Source organism: Egretta garzetta, unplaced genomic scaffold, assembly GCF_000687185.1.
Source record: "Egretta garzetta isolate BGI_Z169 unplaced genomic scaffold, ASM68718v1 scaffold471, whole genome shotgun sequence".
Taxonomy (NCBI): Eukaryota; Metazoa; Chordata; class Aves; order Pelecaniformes; family Ardeidae; genus Egretta; species Egretta garzetta.
In genome coordinates this window covers 863,376-876,910 of record NW_009258629.1, presented here as the reverse complement: position 1 = coordinate 876,910, position 13,535 = coordinate 863,376, and the positions used below count along the sequence as shown (strand labels likewise).

Sequence of the window (13,535 nt, the reverse complement as noted above, 5' to 3'; positions counted from 1 at the left end):
TAACATTGGTTTTTCAGTTGTATTTGGGAAGCTAAAAATCTTGACACTAATGGTAGTTGTACCATTATGAAGACCAATATCATTTGGTATCTTCAGTCATACCCAGTCCTTCTGTGCCAGGAGGTTTCATACTTAGGAAATTGTTACCATGGTGCAAAAACTTATTCCTGTTGTCTGAAATTACAGTATCTCTCAGGGTGAAGAAGTAATGTGTCTATTACAACTACAGGGAAACTCTACTGTTGTACTTGCTATAGTAAGAGGCTTTGCCTCTTTCATCACTTACCCCAGTTCTTCTGCTTGTTTGTTCTCCTTGTACTAATGAAAAAGCTGAACTGTATTTTTCCCTGTCTCTGCATTGTCTTTGAGGGAGAGGGACTTGCACTGCAGAAAGTACTTAAGTTATATATTTGAAATAACTTTGATTTTATTTTAGCAATTAAGTTTGTTTTTAAAAAAACACCTTAAAATCCCACACAACGAGACTTTGCTGATGCATTTAAAATGGAACAAAACCACCAGGTATTGTGAGAAGTTTCTCTTAAAGGCTTCACATCCCAGAAACAGCAGGAGTTGCTGCCCCTCTGGTTTGACTTCTATTTTTCTCCCCCCTCCCACCAGCTAACAGTGAAGCCAATCCATGTATGTTTAAAAGTAAATTAAACTTAAATTATGGAGCATGTTCTGAGGGAGTAGGTATTGATGTTGGAGAGTAGTTTAACCAAAAAGACATCAAAAGCCAGTACTGGCATGGTTTTTCAGGCTAATAACTGCCTTGGGTTGAGCAGAAGGTGAATTATAAACGTTGTAGTTCTGTGACTTTGGTTTTCAGTTTGACAGTGTTAAGTCAATCTGATCAACCTTACTGTAATCTGGTTTTCAGAAATGAAAGCTGTTATCTCAAGCTTCCACAGAGCATGCCTCCTTTCAGCTGAAATTGCTGAGAACAGCAATAAGACAAATAGCTGGTGCAATTATGTCTTAAATCTTACACAGTTGGGGGAAGCTGAAGAAACACTTTGACGTTTACTCTATAAGCCTTTTTTAGCAGTATTGTGTTTTGATGCAGAGCTCTTCCAATTAATTGTTCAAACCAGGGAGATACTTAGAACTTTAAGACTCATACTGTCCTACTTAAATTTTGCTGGTTATGACTTCAGGAAGCTGTTTATAAAGTTTTTTTTCTTAATTGGCAGAGTGGGATTTGTTTCAGAGTAAAAGAGAAGGCACTTTAACTTGTTTTAGCTGCTTCTTACTTGCTTAAAAAGTAAATCAAAGAAACCTGGAGTTGTTTGGTATTTTGTTTGCCTGATCTTGATAAAGGAAGGTGCTGCAAGCAATTACAGACTAATTGCATCATAATCTCAGTAATGCTGAAAGGTGAGCACACATTTCAAACAGCTTCTTTTTGCATGGAAAAGTGCATGTCATCACTGCATAGGGGACCTCATTCCCATGATCCACATCTACTGCTTTACAGTTCTGATTTAGCAGCAAGTAATTACATTTTTAAAAAGCCCCCCAAAACCACCTGAATAACCCTAGCACTCTGAAAATTTTATTTCCTGCTTTTGAGAAGCTGAAACATTTCCTCTCAGTGGGCAGAAGGAAATAAGGAGTAAGCCACCATGACACCATTGTTCGCAGAGCTGGCCTTTAAAAAGTGTGATGATGATGTTATGTCAGTGACACCGCCTAACTATGGTTGCAAGTATTTGTGGCAGTGTGCTGAAGCTGTGGTAGGGTTTTTCTAGGCTGAACTTAATTTTGTGAGCAACTGCTTTACCATGATGACTAAAACTACTTACTCAGTAAGAAGTAAACCTGTAAATAATAAAGGGACTCTTATTTGTGTATGCCTCATTCCCTAATTCTGGAGATCTGAAAAAAAAAATACACTTTTCTCAAATATACAGTCTTGAATCTTGGTGTTAGTATATGTGCAGGGCAAAGGATGAAGTTTACATTCCATACGTATTTTATAGAGTAAATGGTGTTGGAAACATACCATGGCATTATGTTCACAAGTCACCTTCTGTCACCATGACTTGCACACTGCTTCTGCCTCCTCCCTTGCAAAAATTACCTAAATATTAAACAAATGATATATTGTGACATGCTGTCACAATGCCAACACAAGGTGAGTGTAGAAGTGAGGTCTGGGCTGCAGTGTTTTTCAAAACCCTGCTATTCTTACTGTTAGGAGAAAGGGAGAGGGATTTTTTTCCTGGTAGCAAAGTCCATGTTTTTGCACTATACTGCAGAGTCCAGCTCCAGGGCTCTGTGCTGGCTGGTGTCTGAATGATTCAGTGTTTTGGCAAGGCTCTGGCTTGGCTCTTAGCCCATCCTGCTGTCCTTCTGCTTTGTTGGTGTGCTTGGACAGCTTCCAGAGCTAGGTCAGTGGTAGTCCTGCTGGCATGGAACTGGAAACAACCCCTCTTTACAATGACAGTGGGTTTTTTTCTGCCACTTCCAGAGGGGAGGTTTTGTATGCTATTGATTTTATGACTGTAACAGTACAGGAGATACTTGATCCTTTGCGATGGGCTTAGCTGGAATACATGGGCACTATGATAAGCCCCTGACTGCTTGGTCGTGGAACAAAGCTGTATGTCATTCATCAGGAAAGGAAATTTTCACCTTTTGAGCCATTAGTGTGCCATTTGTTCTCCTGTGTCTGTTTTAGAATTGAAACATTGTTTTACTTTATGGTGTGAAGAACATCATTGACAGCAAATCATTGGTGACACCACAGTATGTCTCATTCGTGGTGGGCCCACAAGTCAGGCTTAGTTTGGAGGACTTTGTGGGTGGAGGTTAATGGGGGAAAAGGGTTGAAAAGGATCCTAGGTCTTTTGCTTGGTTGTTACCTTTTTTATCCTTTCTTTTTCTCCTGCTCCTTCTGTGATTACTTTTGTTTGTACACACTTACTTGGGGTAGCTGCATAAATGGAAAGGAAGGGGTGGGCTATGTCTTGACACAGAGGTTCTGAGGAGACAACTGAGACTACAGCAACATCCTTCTCTGGGAAGGAAGGAGGCTGTTCTACATCCTCCCAATACCTTACTGGTAGATTAGGAGTGCCTCCCCCCCAGGATATTTTTGTTGTCTAACTCTAAATTGGTATGCACTTCATGTGCAATACTGCTGAATTTTGAGCACAGAATCAAGGGCTTTTAAGCACTTCAGTGACATTGGGCTGTACATCCCCAAGTTAAAGAAAATGATTTATTGTTTTATTGAACATTCTTAGTAGTCTCACACTTGAAATATGATTCTATTAGTTTGTAGTAATTTGTATCCTATTTTGAGGGTTTTTTTTAAAAACTTCACTGTTCAAATGACTAGTTTTGGTTAGCGTTGCAGGTCTCTTGAGGTGGAATAGCACAAAGCGTTGTGTGCCTCAGTCTCATTTTCTGTTGAGTTTAGGATGAGCCAAAGGCTTTCTCTTTTGTGGAAGAGACAGGAATAAAATATCCATGCTCTGAGGTTGTAGGGCTTTGTGCAGTGGCCACGTTGTTCCAGGGAACTATCCCAGTGTGCGTGAAAGTGGGGGGCTCCTATGCATGTGTAACTTTTCCTCGTTTCTATATCTCTTCCTGAAAACTTCCTCTGCTTTTGCACTCCCTGAGAAGCACTCCTTTTCTGCTTTTGTGAAATGCAATTTGTGCTTTTCTGACTTGTAAAGCCATCTGGAGAAGGTGTAAAGGGGCAACTGTTGATCACTGGAATATAAAGGAATGGTTGATAATTGTGGCAGTAGCAGCAGATTGAGCAACTCAGTGGCTGTTACGGAACTGTTCACTCAATCATGGTTTCGGCATGCTTCCATACTTGATGTGCCACAAATGTGAAGGTGAGAGGAATCCTGTCCTGCTCTCCTTCATTCAACAGTCCTTCCTGGGTGCTGCAAAGACAAGGCAGTAGTCATTGGCCAAAGGAAGTGCGTAACCTTCTAACTGGCCGCACGCCCGTTCCTCTTTATGCACTTCTTTGGAAATGCGGGGGTTTAATCATCGCCAGAGTTTGTGTTGCTTTTGTAATGTATTTTTTATTCCTTTTTGCTAGCTGGCTTGCCTTTTGCAATTCTCAATTCAAGACGTATCCCCTTCCAGAGAGGAGTTTTCTGTAGTGATGAATCCATCCGGTATCCATACAAAGAGGACACCATTTCTTATAAGTTGTTAGCAGGAATAATTGTTCCTTTCAGTATAATTGTTGTAAGTTAAACTTTTCTTCATTGCATTTGATTTCAGTGGGGGTGGGGAAGAGGGAGGAGGGGCAATCTGTTAATACAGACTTCTAAAACTGTATTCTGCAAGATTTCTCAAGTTTAAAATAATGTCCTTAGACCAGGTGCTAATGCAGTAGAAATGGTGTTCTGGCAAGAATAACTGAAAGGTTTCCTTTAACTGAAGTCAAACAACTAGAATTATAGAGCAGAAAAAGAATACCTTAGAACTATGGTGGCTTAATTCTATAGTCTGAGAGAGAAAAACTTCCTCCCTTACCGTATCAGTTAAGAGCAGCACTGATGTATTTTAAATTACCGTCTCAAGCTTTTCTATTTTGGGAGCTACTACTTTCAGAGTATGAGTTGGCATGACCTATTAAGTTAGTATTTTTCTCTGCCACAGAGCCACTGGAAATAATTCTCTGTGTGGAAGTGTAACAATAGATACCAGGTTCTTTAACAGAAAAAATATGATGGCTTCCAATGACAACTTATCAAAAGCATAGCTTGAATAAAGAGAGTAAGTAGCCAGGGAGTTTTTCACTGGATATTTCCTCGAAGGTCAGAATAAAACACTGGGCCCGTATGTGTTTGAGTTAATGCTAGGGGTCCCTGTCATGCTGCACCTAACCTGGCTGAAAATGGGGTACTGTTCCCCTTTCCTGCTCTTCAGACCAGATCAGGGAGATGGAAAGACTGCCTCTGCAGCTGCCAGTTTGGGATCTGCCTCTGACCATAGCTCCTAGCTCAGCTGAACTGGCTCAAGTGTGTAGTGACTGTATCCTTAAGACTTAATTACATGCTGTCAGCTGAGCTAACCTAATAGCTTACTGTGGACAAAAGGTGAGGTCCCACTATTGCCCTGTCTTTTGCCACCTCTAGTGGCTTTGTCTGAACCAGGATAAACTAGTGAAATTCCTTAACCTGGCAGAAAACAGCAGCTTTCTCTGAGCTAGGTTGAGTGAAATGGCTCCTGGAAGAATACAGTATCAGTGCTGGGGCAAAAAGTGGTGGGGGCATGTCCTTGGGCACTGCAGAGGGGAGAGCTGGACCTCGTCAGTTAACCATCTCGTGTCCGCAGTTTCACGGGACCGCACTTCAGTTCCACAATGGCCCTTCAAAAGGGGTTTCAAGATCCCTGTCCAGATGTGCTAAAAAGCTTCAGACTCTACCCATGGCTCTGTGTTGGGTGCTGTCCAAGCTCATCAGAGCTATGCTTTGTATGCCAAACAAGACTTTTAGGTGTATAAATATTTATCCAAGTATATTTTAGGGATCAAAGCTGGAAAAGGAGCAGCTAAATGTAAACCTCATATTGGCCAGCTGCTTCTTCTGGGCTAATCGGTTAAAATCAGGAGGGGATGTTATGGCAATCTAACTCTTCCTTGCATAAGGACTGCAAGGATCTTTATCTAGGTTCCAACATAAAGGTCAACTTGTAGATTATGTTTACTCTTGGTGGAATTTTTTTTCGTAACTGTGGAAACATGGGGCTGGGAATTGAAACTGACTTACCTAGTTTTCCTTTTCTTGGAAAAACTGCTTCAAAAACTTACAGAAATATTTCTGAAGCAGCTACAACTTCTTTGGTTTTTGTCTGTTCTATTAACTGGCAAGTGGTTTATGCTAAAAGATCCTGCTTTTTAAGATGGAACTATTTTTTTCACCCTGTTACTACTGTTGGTAGTCAATATTACCTAAGACCAGCAGTATTTGGTTGCAGTTGAAGGTCTATATAGCTTGTTACCTTATTTCTAGCGGTGGTTAAAACAGATGAGTGGGGAAGAACAGAAGACTAGAGCAAGCAAAGATTGATGTTTTACCCTCAGTACACTGCAACCAACCATTTGCAGCTCAGGGACTTCCCGAATCAGAAAATACTTCAGTAAATACAGTAATTTTAATGGATGTATTTCCTTTGAATTTATCCAATCTCTATATGAGACTGTATGAACATTCATGTTACCTTTGTAACATCAGGGACCATCTTTTAGTTGTGAATTTAGGCTTTTTGGTCAAGATTGCTTTAAAGTCAGATAGTAAAAGCAAATGGTGTCCTTTACTCAATGCTCAGCCAAGGTTATTGAAGATGGATACTTTTTGATGTCTGTGTCCAGTTAAGTAGCATCACCTAATTTTTTGTCACCTTGACTGAGATAAGTTAGCTTCTTGCAGGTTTTGCAGTAGTGTTCTTTAAAAGGGATTAATTCTTTACCTGTCATGGCTGTGATATTTCTGCTCAACTGTCTTCATTAAGAGGTTACTCTCTGGGATAGGTATATCCTGTACAAGATGTACCAACATCTGCTTTACTGAAAACTTTCTCAGCTTTAGTCCATGTTCTGGTGTTCCTCTGCTTCCGTCCATGTTTCAGTATGGTGCAGAGTGTAAAACTTCAGTGTCAACGCATCTGATGGGACTGTCTGTTTGCCTTAATGTGCAAAGCTGCTGACAGCTATTTTGTCTGCCCAGGTGTTGGAGCATCTAATAACAGCTTGATTCACCAAAGCTCTGCTTTGCTAGGATCCTGGACTTGTCACTCTCAAGTGACAGATGGAGCCATCATTAATCTTTACAGGATTTTTAGAGGTCACTGTACATATATGGTCCCCCCCGCTATCTGATCATCTGTATGAGTAGAGCCTTTCTGTACAAAATGGGACCATCTGGTTCAATACCCAACCTGTCTGGGGTGAAGTTTTGTGCTTTGTTTAAGGAACGACTTACTTTCTGCAAAAGATAAAGTTGCAGGAAAACAAAATTAAATCTGCGTTCCTTGCAATGCTCGAAGCACACTTGATGCATATACCTTGGACATGCAGGGTGAAAAATTATTGGAAAGACCTAGTAATGCCTGTCTTTCCCTGCTCCCATTAGTTTTCTTTTCTCCCCGAAGGATTTAATTTTCCTGAGGAATAGGAAATTTCTTTGTGTAAATAACAGGCCTTTCACATCCAGAAATGAAGTCTAGACCCTTCAGAATAGTCTCTGGCTTCACAAAAACCCTAACAACTTTATGATGAAATAGAAAAAATTTGCTCACCAGAAGTTTAGCTGAAGGAGACTCAATGCAGAATAAAATGTAATACTGGAGAACATGTTTCTAATTAGGGCCCAATCCCAAGTAATATAGATAAATGTTACTCTGAGAAGGCTTTATTGTAATAAATATTCTGAAAATCAGTAACAAGTAAGTTCAACACTAAGCAGGGCAAGGTAAAAGGTTTTTTTAATTCTACGTAAGTGTTTACAATTTGGGCATAATTACTGCTAACTTTTGGAAGATGTAAATTTGCAGCTTAATGTTTATAGAAAAATTAATTTCTGAAACTACATGTCTGAGTATTAACAACAATAGAGTAATATATTTCTTTTTAAGTGATTATCTTTCTTTAACCATCATCCTTATTTCTCTTTCAGATAATCCTAGGAGAGACTCTCTCTGTCTTTTATAATCATTTGCACTCAAATTCGTTTGTCAGAAATAACTACATAGCCACTATTTACAAAGCCATTGGGACCTTCATTTTTGGAGCAGCTGCTAGCCAGTCGTTGACAGACATTGCCAAGTACTCCATAGGTAGACTGCGTCCTCACTTCCTCGCTGTGTGCCAGCCCGACTGGACACGAATCAACTGCAGTCTAGGTTATATTGAGAACTTCGCCTGTCAAGGAGACAAAGCAAAAATCAATGAGGGAAGGTGAGTCCACGACTAATCTTACCTACTTGGTTGCAAGACCTGTTTCTTAACTTGGGACAATGAGTTTGGTATCACTACTGCATTTTTTGTGCTTATCCTAGAATAAATTTCTTGTAATGAATTTTAAAATTGGAGCCCTGTCTAGACACTGGGATTTCTTCCTAATTTGTGGAAACTTGTTTTATTAATGTACAGAAGAATGCATAAATTATTATGTATTCATTTCTGCTTTTTTACAAAATATGGGTGATGTTCAGTTTTGATTGGCTTCTATTTAGATTTCTAAAATGCCTGTGCATCCCAATGAAGAGAAAAATTTGAAATCTGTCTTCAAAATTGGATGTGGAATAGCAAGGAAAACAGGTCAGATTTAGAAAGAAAGCAAATAAAAACTGATTGTAGCCATATAAAAATATGGAGGATTCTACTTGGACAGAATTACTCTGCTCTGTTTTCTCATTATTAGGAGTTTCATTACCGTAAGTACTTACCTGCTAATTCAGTTGCAGCAAGGTAACAGAGAAACAACAGTGAAGCATCTGACATGTTGGCAGTTTGTCACTGTGTTACAAACAACAGTGTATGAATGCTGTTGGAAATGTGAAAGTGTATGTTCAGAATAATTTCTGGTATTAGGGTTGCTTGAGCTCCCCAGAAGCTTAGCTTCAGAGAAACTCTTTGCCCTTGTTTTTCCAGAAGACCTATATACCCTCTGTGTATGTGGGTTTTGCAGTATATGTGTGTGGGTTTTGCTCACTGCCCTCTGTGCTCATTTGCCTTTCTAGCGTGTGTCCCCTATGGATCTTCCAGTAGCATGCATGGTATTCCTCAGCAGCCACAGGAAAGTGTTGTGTGTTGATGTGGTGGGGACAAGGTCCAGCTCCAAGTCATGCACAGCAGCGGTTCAAAGGTGCCAGGAGCAGTTTGTATTTTGAATGGCTGTTGGTAGTAGAGGAGCAAGTGTGTGATGGTAGATAGGCAATATGTCAGATAATCCTATAATGAGCAGAACTTTGTGCAGGTAGTAAATAGACAAATTGGAGTTTGTTCTTTGAGAGATTAAACTAGACGAGTGTGCTTCATGTGCAGCTTCTTTGTATTACTAATGCCCATAATTGTGCTTAGAAGACATTTATTTACTTACCCTAAGCTATTCTAGACACTGATGACTGGATGGACTTTCCTTGTCTGTGAGTAGCTCTGCAGAGTCAGACTATCCGCTGGTAGAGGTATAACTTTTATCTCTGTTCCAGGAAATATGTGAGGTACTTCTGAAGACTTGTAATGGTCACTTTCTATATGACTGTCAGCTTCAGTTTGGAAAAAGGCAGAATAAACAAAGGAGGATTTTCTTGAAATGAGGGAAACAAACAATTTCTGAACAGCATGCCTGTCAGACTTTTAAATGTTACCGCCTTTTCAAAGATCTGACTTGCAGTAGAGCAATCTTAATTGAAATAAAGGAGATGCTAACTCCCCCAAGAAAACAAATTGTCTTGGTATCTTTACAGCTTTGCAAATTTTAGTGTGGTGAGTTAGCAGAAATAATTGCTGGAAATGAACTCTTTAGAGTTTAAAAGAAAATAAAATAGTAACTTTTAACACAAGAGGGGGAGAAATATGGGGGGTGGGGTTGCACTGTGGTGGGGGTAGACTGTTCTGACTTTTTTGCTTCAACTCACTAAGTGGTACTTATTATTCTGCTACACTTGTCTAAGTTTCAAATGGAATGAGTCTTTAAACAAAATTGCACATCCTCAGATGCTTTGTGAAGCAGAATTGTGTGGCCTTCAGTGTGAAACTGTAGGGTCAAAATTCAGCTTGGGCATAGCTCTGAGTCTTCGAACTTCTTCATGAGTCTAAAAATGCTTCTCAAATGTAAAGAGGGAAAAGGAGAAAAATTGGTTTGATTTGTAATGACTAAAGAGGTCCTGAAGGAAGTTTTTCTGGTTTTTGAGGTGCTGAAAAACTGTTAGCTTTTCCTCAAACAAGGAAACAGATTTCTATTGTATGAGAATAACATGGGGGAACAATGGCATAGTAATCACTTAGCTTTTGTTCCCTGTGCAACTAGTGCTTTGAAATCTCAGACTTCCATATTGGAAGAAAGATTTGTCTCTCATCTCTTAGCTGATGAGCTGTTAGGTTTGTATTCCCAGCTACTGCTTTGTTCCCTTTTTCTGTTGTCCCTATTGCTCCCTTGAAATTCATTTAAGAGGGCTCTCCTTTTTGATCAAAGCTTGCCTTGAAGTGATGACTTCAGTGTGAGCTCACCTGTGGTACTTCTGCTCTCAGCGGAAGCTTTTCCACGCACAGGAAGCTGTGAACAAAAAGTAAGTTAGTGAGTGGTCAAAGAAGTGTAGATTAAAATGGAACATTGTCCTGCACAGGTGGATGTCATAGATGTAGTGACCCAGTAAATCATTCCAGGTTTCTAATGGAAATTGGGCCCTACCTCTAAAAGGGTAGCTTCAGTGGTGTTGGGTCATGTGCCTACATACATTAGAGCTAATAGGCCGCTAAGAGGAAGGAGTTTTGCAGCAAGTTGGAGGTTGGTAGGCTCTCAAACTGCAACCCAGTGGTGAATTTCCAGATCAGTTAGACAAAATTATTAGTGGCAGATTTATTACCCTCATTTGCATAAAAAAAGCATGCAGGTAGAAATACCAAGAAAGAATTAAGACAGGACAATCAGTATTGTATACAAAATATGTTCTGAATTGAACCTATTATTCCTGTGTAGTAGTAGAACTTGAGGTTCTTTTTTAATATTTCTGGAGATTCATGCTCAGTTATACAGTCAAAAAACAAATCTAATCTTTGTTTACTATGTCTTAATTCAGAGCAGAAAAAGAATGCTGCCAGTGTAACATCCATTGTATGCTTCCACTGTGCATATTGTACTCTTGTGTTTTGGTCTCTCCTCCCTTCTCATCATCTGTTCTCATAATTTTGTACTTACGAAAACTATAAAATAGTTTTGGCGTGCAGCATCCCTGAGTAGATCAGAGCTCTTGGTCTGAAATAAAGTAGGTGGGTGTGTGCTGGAGATGGGTGGAAGTCTTTAAAGGGTAATTTAGAAGTGGTACAGAAGTTAGGTAATGAACAATTGTTCCCATTTCCTCCTAATAGTAAACCTGGAAGGCAAAACATTTGGAGTAGTTTCTTACTTTTATTTTTTCCCACATGAAGATTAAGATGATGAAGTAAGCTGTGAAAGTCTTTGCAGTGCTGGGATGTGTAAGTTTATAGGTGGGTTCAAAAAACCATTTGAACAAACTTCTAGAAGAATAAAACCAAGAGAACAACAGACGTTTCTGCAAGCCTGTAAATTATGGTTGGGGTCTGAGAGTGTTTTGGGCAAGCATCATTGCATGTTTTCTTCCAGTACTGTTATGCAGATCTGATGTTTGTGACACTTTGTATACGTCTGTGTTATAACATGGGGGGCATGGGGGAAAGACAATCATTAGTCTTTACAGTAGTATTAATATACATACATGCTTTATCATGAATATAAACCAATGGACTTAATGCTTGGTTGTTTAAATTAATATAGTGACTATAGGTTTTGGTTAGTTTCAGTAAGGTTTTACTTTCCAAACTGAGCTTGATAAGCTAATTCTTGCTGACATAAGCCTGTTTGCTCTGTATCATGCTGAAAACAGTCCTCTTCAGTTTTAAATAGCTTAGTTTCTCCTTGGCAACTTTTATAGTGTTTGTGCTTTCGATACTACTCGTGGTTAAACTAAGCTGAGGATCAGTCACAGCTGTGTACTAAGTAAATCTCATTCATAATTGTTGAAAGGTGCCTGTAAGAGTTGGCATATATTGAGAGTTTGTAGCACTTGCAGACCTGTAAAATATGCATGGAAACCACTAGTTATATTAAAAATTGCTAGTTAAATTAAGTATTATTTCCTTTTTCAAATCAGCAAAGTAGGGCTCAATATAATAAGTAGGTGTGCTAGGCTTATAACCCTGATCGAGTGGGGATGTGAGTGAGCAGTCTCTACTAATCTCTGATCTCTTCGGCTTTTGCAGCTCCCATTCTTGTTTATTTCTTCCTTCTGTTTTGGCTTGCTACTGTTTACCTTTGCCTGGCTTTGAGTTGGTTGGAAAGATACCCAGATACCTCAAGGAAGAGTTGACAGAGAGGACACTGAAAGGACAGATGATGACTCATTCATTCCTTATATGTAGCTAAGGCATACTTCCCAAACCTATCCACTCTAGCAAGTCCATGGCAGAGACTGTTCGTGCATCCTGTTTATTAGCTTTCTTGCATCTGAAGAGTTAATAGAAATCATGGTTGTTCAGCAGCAGGAGCTGTGAATATTTTACTGTTCCTCTGGTGAATGTGCTTTGCTGTAGTTGCTGGTTGTTGGTCTGAAATGAGATTGTAAACAGTGAAGCTTGAACATCTAGTAGAGTAATAAAGAACATCAAGAGCTTCTATTTTCCTCTGGTATGTGAATTGTGGGATCAGTTCTTCAACACTCAAAAAAGCCTTTGTTGTTAGTGTATCTTTACACTTGATTGGTCTGGAAAAAAATTTTTAAGGCTTCTGGTAGGGGGAAAAAGGCATTTGTTTAAAAGGTATTTGTTTAGTACACTTAAATGTATTGTACTTCAGGATGGTGATGAGGTGCCTTCTAACTGTATTGTTAGACTGTACTAATACATTGTGTGGTGATGTTAACTGGCGTGTCCCCAACTCATTTTAGCAGTCAGGAGTTGCTAATTCTACCTTGATCACCTTTGCACAGACAAGTATTGGTAATCCCTAGGTGGCACAATCTACAATCTAGGACACATGCTTTACCAGGCCAGCCTGAACCTGGAGAAGGTCAGTCTTGACTGTGTCTAAACTTGGGAGTGTCATCCTAAGCAAAGAATGGGTATTTCTTGTTGCTTGTAAAATCCAATCTCAAAGACAGTAAATGTGGCCTAAATAAAGGTTCTGTCAATATCTTTTTGAGGAGGATGGGAACTTAGTAATGGCAATAGGCTTTTTTTCTACAGTTTTACGAAATTCTTTCTCCAAACAGGTAAAAAGTAAAAAGCAAACAAAAAACCCCCAAGTACCCTAGTAAAAAGCACCCAAAACTGAACAAAAACTTCTCCAAAACAACAATAAAGAATCCCCACAAACCAAGCTTCTGGTATTGAAGTTTTGTGTGTAATTGAAAGAACATTTGGATGAGAGTCTTTTTTTTAATTCTCAAACAATGTAGCAGGTGCTATATACAGCTTAGAGTATTTTTAGAACTTAATTTAGGATTCTGCTGTCACTTCCATATATATATCATGTTATAAACTTGGCAGCACAAACAAGACATTAAAGCCTTGTGTAAAGGTCAGGTATATTGAATCTGATACTATTTAAACTTACATTTTATCCATAAAATGTTAAGAATAAATTTTGTAGCATGAATTATGCAGTATTATTACTCAGGCACAATAATATACTAGAGTGGAAATAAATAAATTCTAGTGACTGCTGGTGCAAATGATGCCTCCCTAAGAACTTCAAAACTTTAAAGCATACTTCCTTAATTTTTCTGGTTTTAGAATCACTTCCTGCAGTAAAAATGTA

At 39.2% G+C, this 13,535-nt stretch overlaps 1 protein-coding gene across 1 annotated transcript in view; it reads left to right on the top strand.

Moving 5' to 3' along the window:
* The first annotated feature begins 1,628 nt into the window (after positions 1-1,628).
* Positions 1,629-13,535, top strand: part of PLPP1 (phospholipid phosphatase 1) — a 39,873-nt gene continuing 27,966 nt past the window's right edge. Inside the window, exons 1-3 of the mRNA XM_009648278.2 lie at positions 1,629-1,739; positions 4,066-4,221; positions 7,656-7,936. Coding sequence (XP_009646573.1) covers positions 1,629-1,739; positions 4,066-4,221; positions 7,656-7,936 — 548 coding nt within the window. The remainder of the gene's footprint in view (positions 1,740-4,065; positions 4,222-7,655; positions 7,937-13,535) is intronic.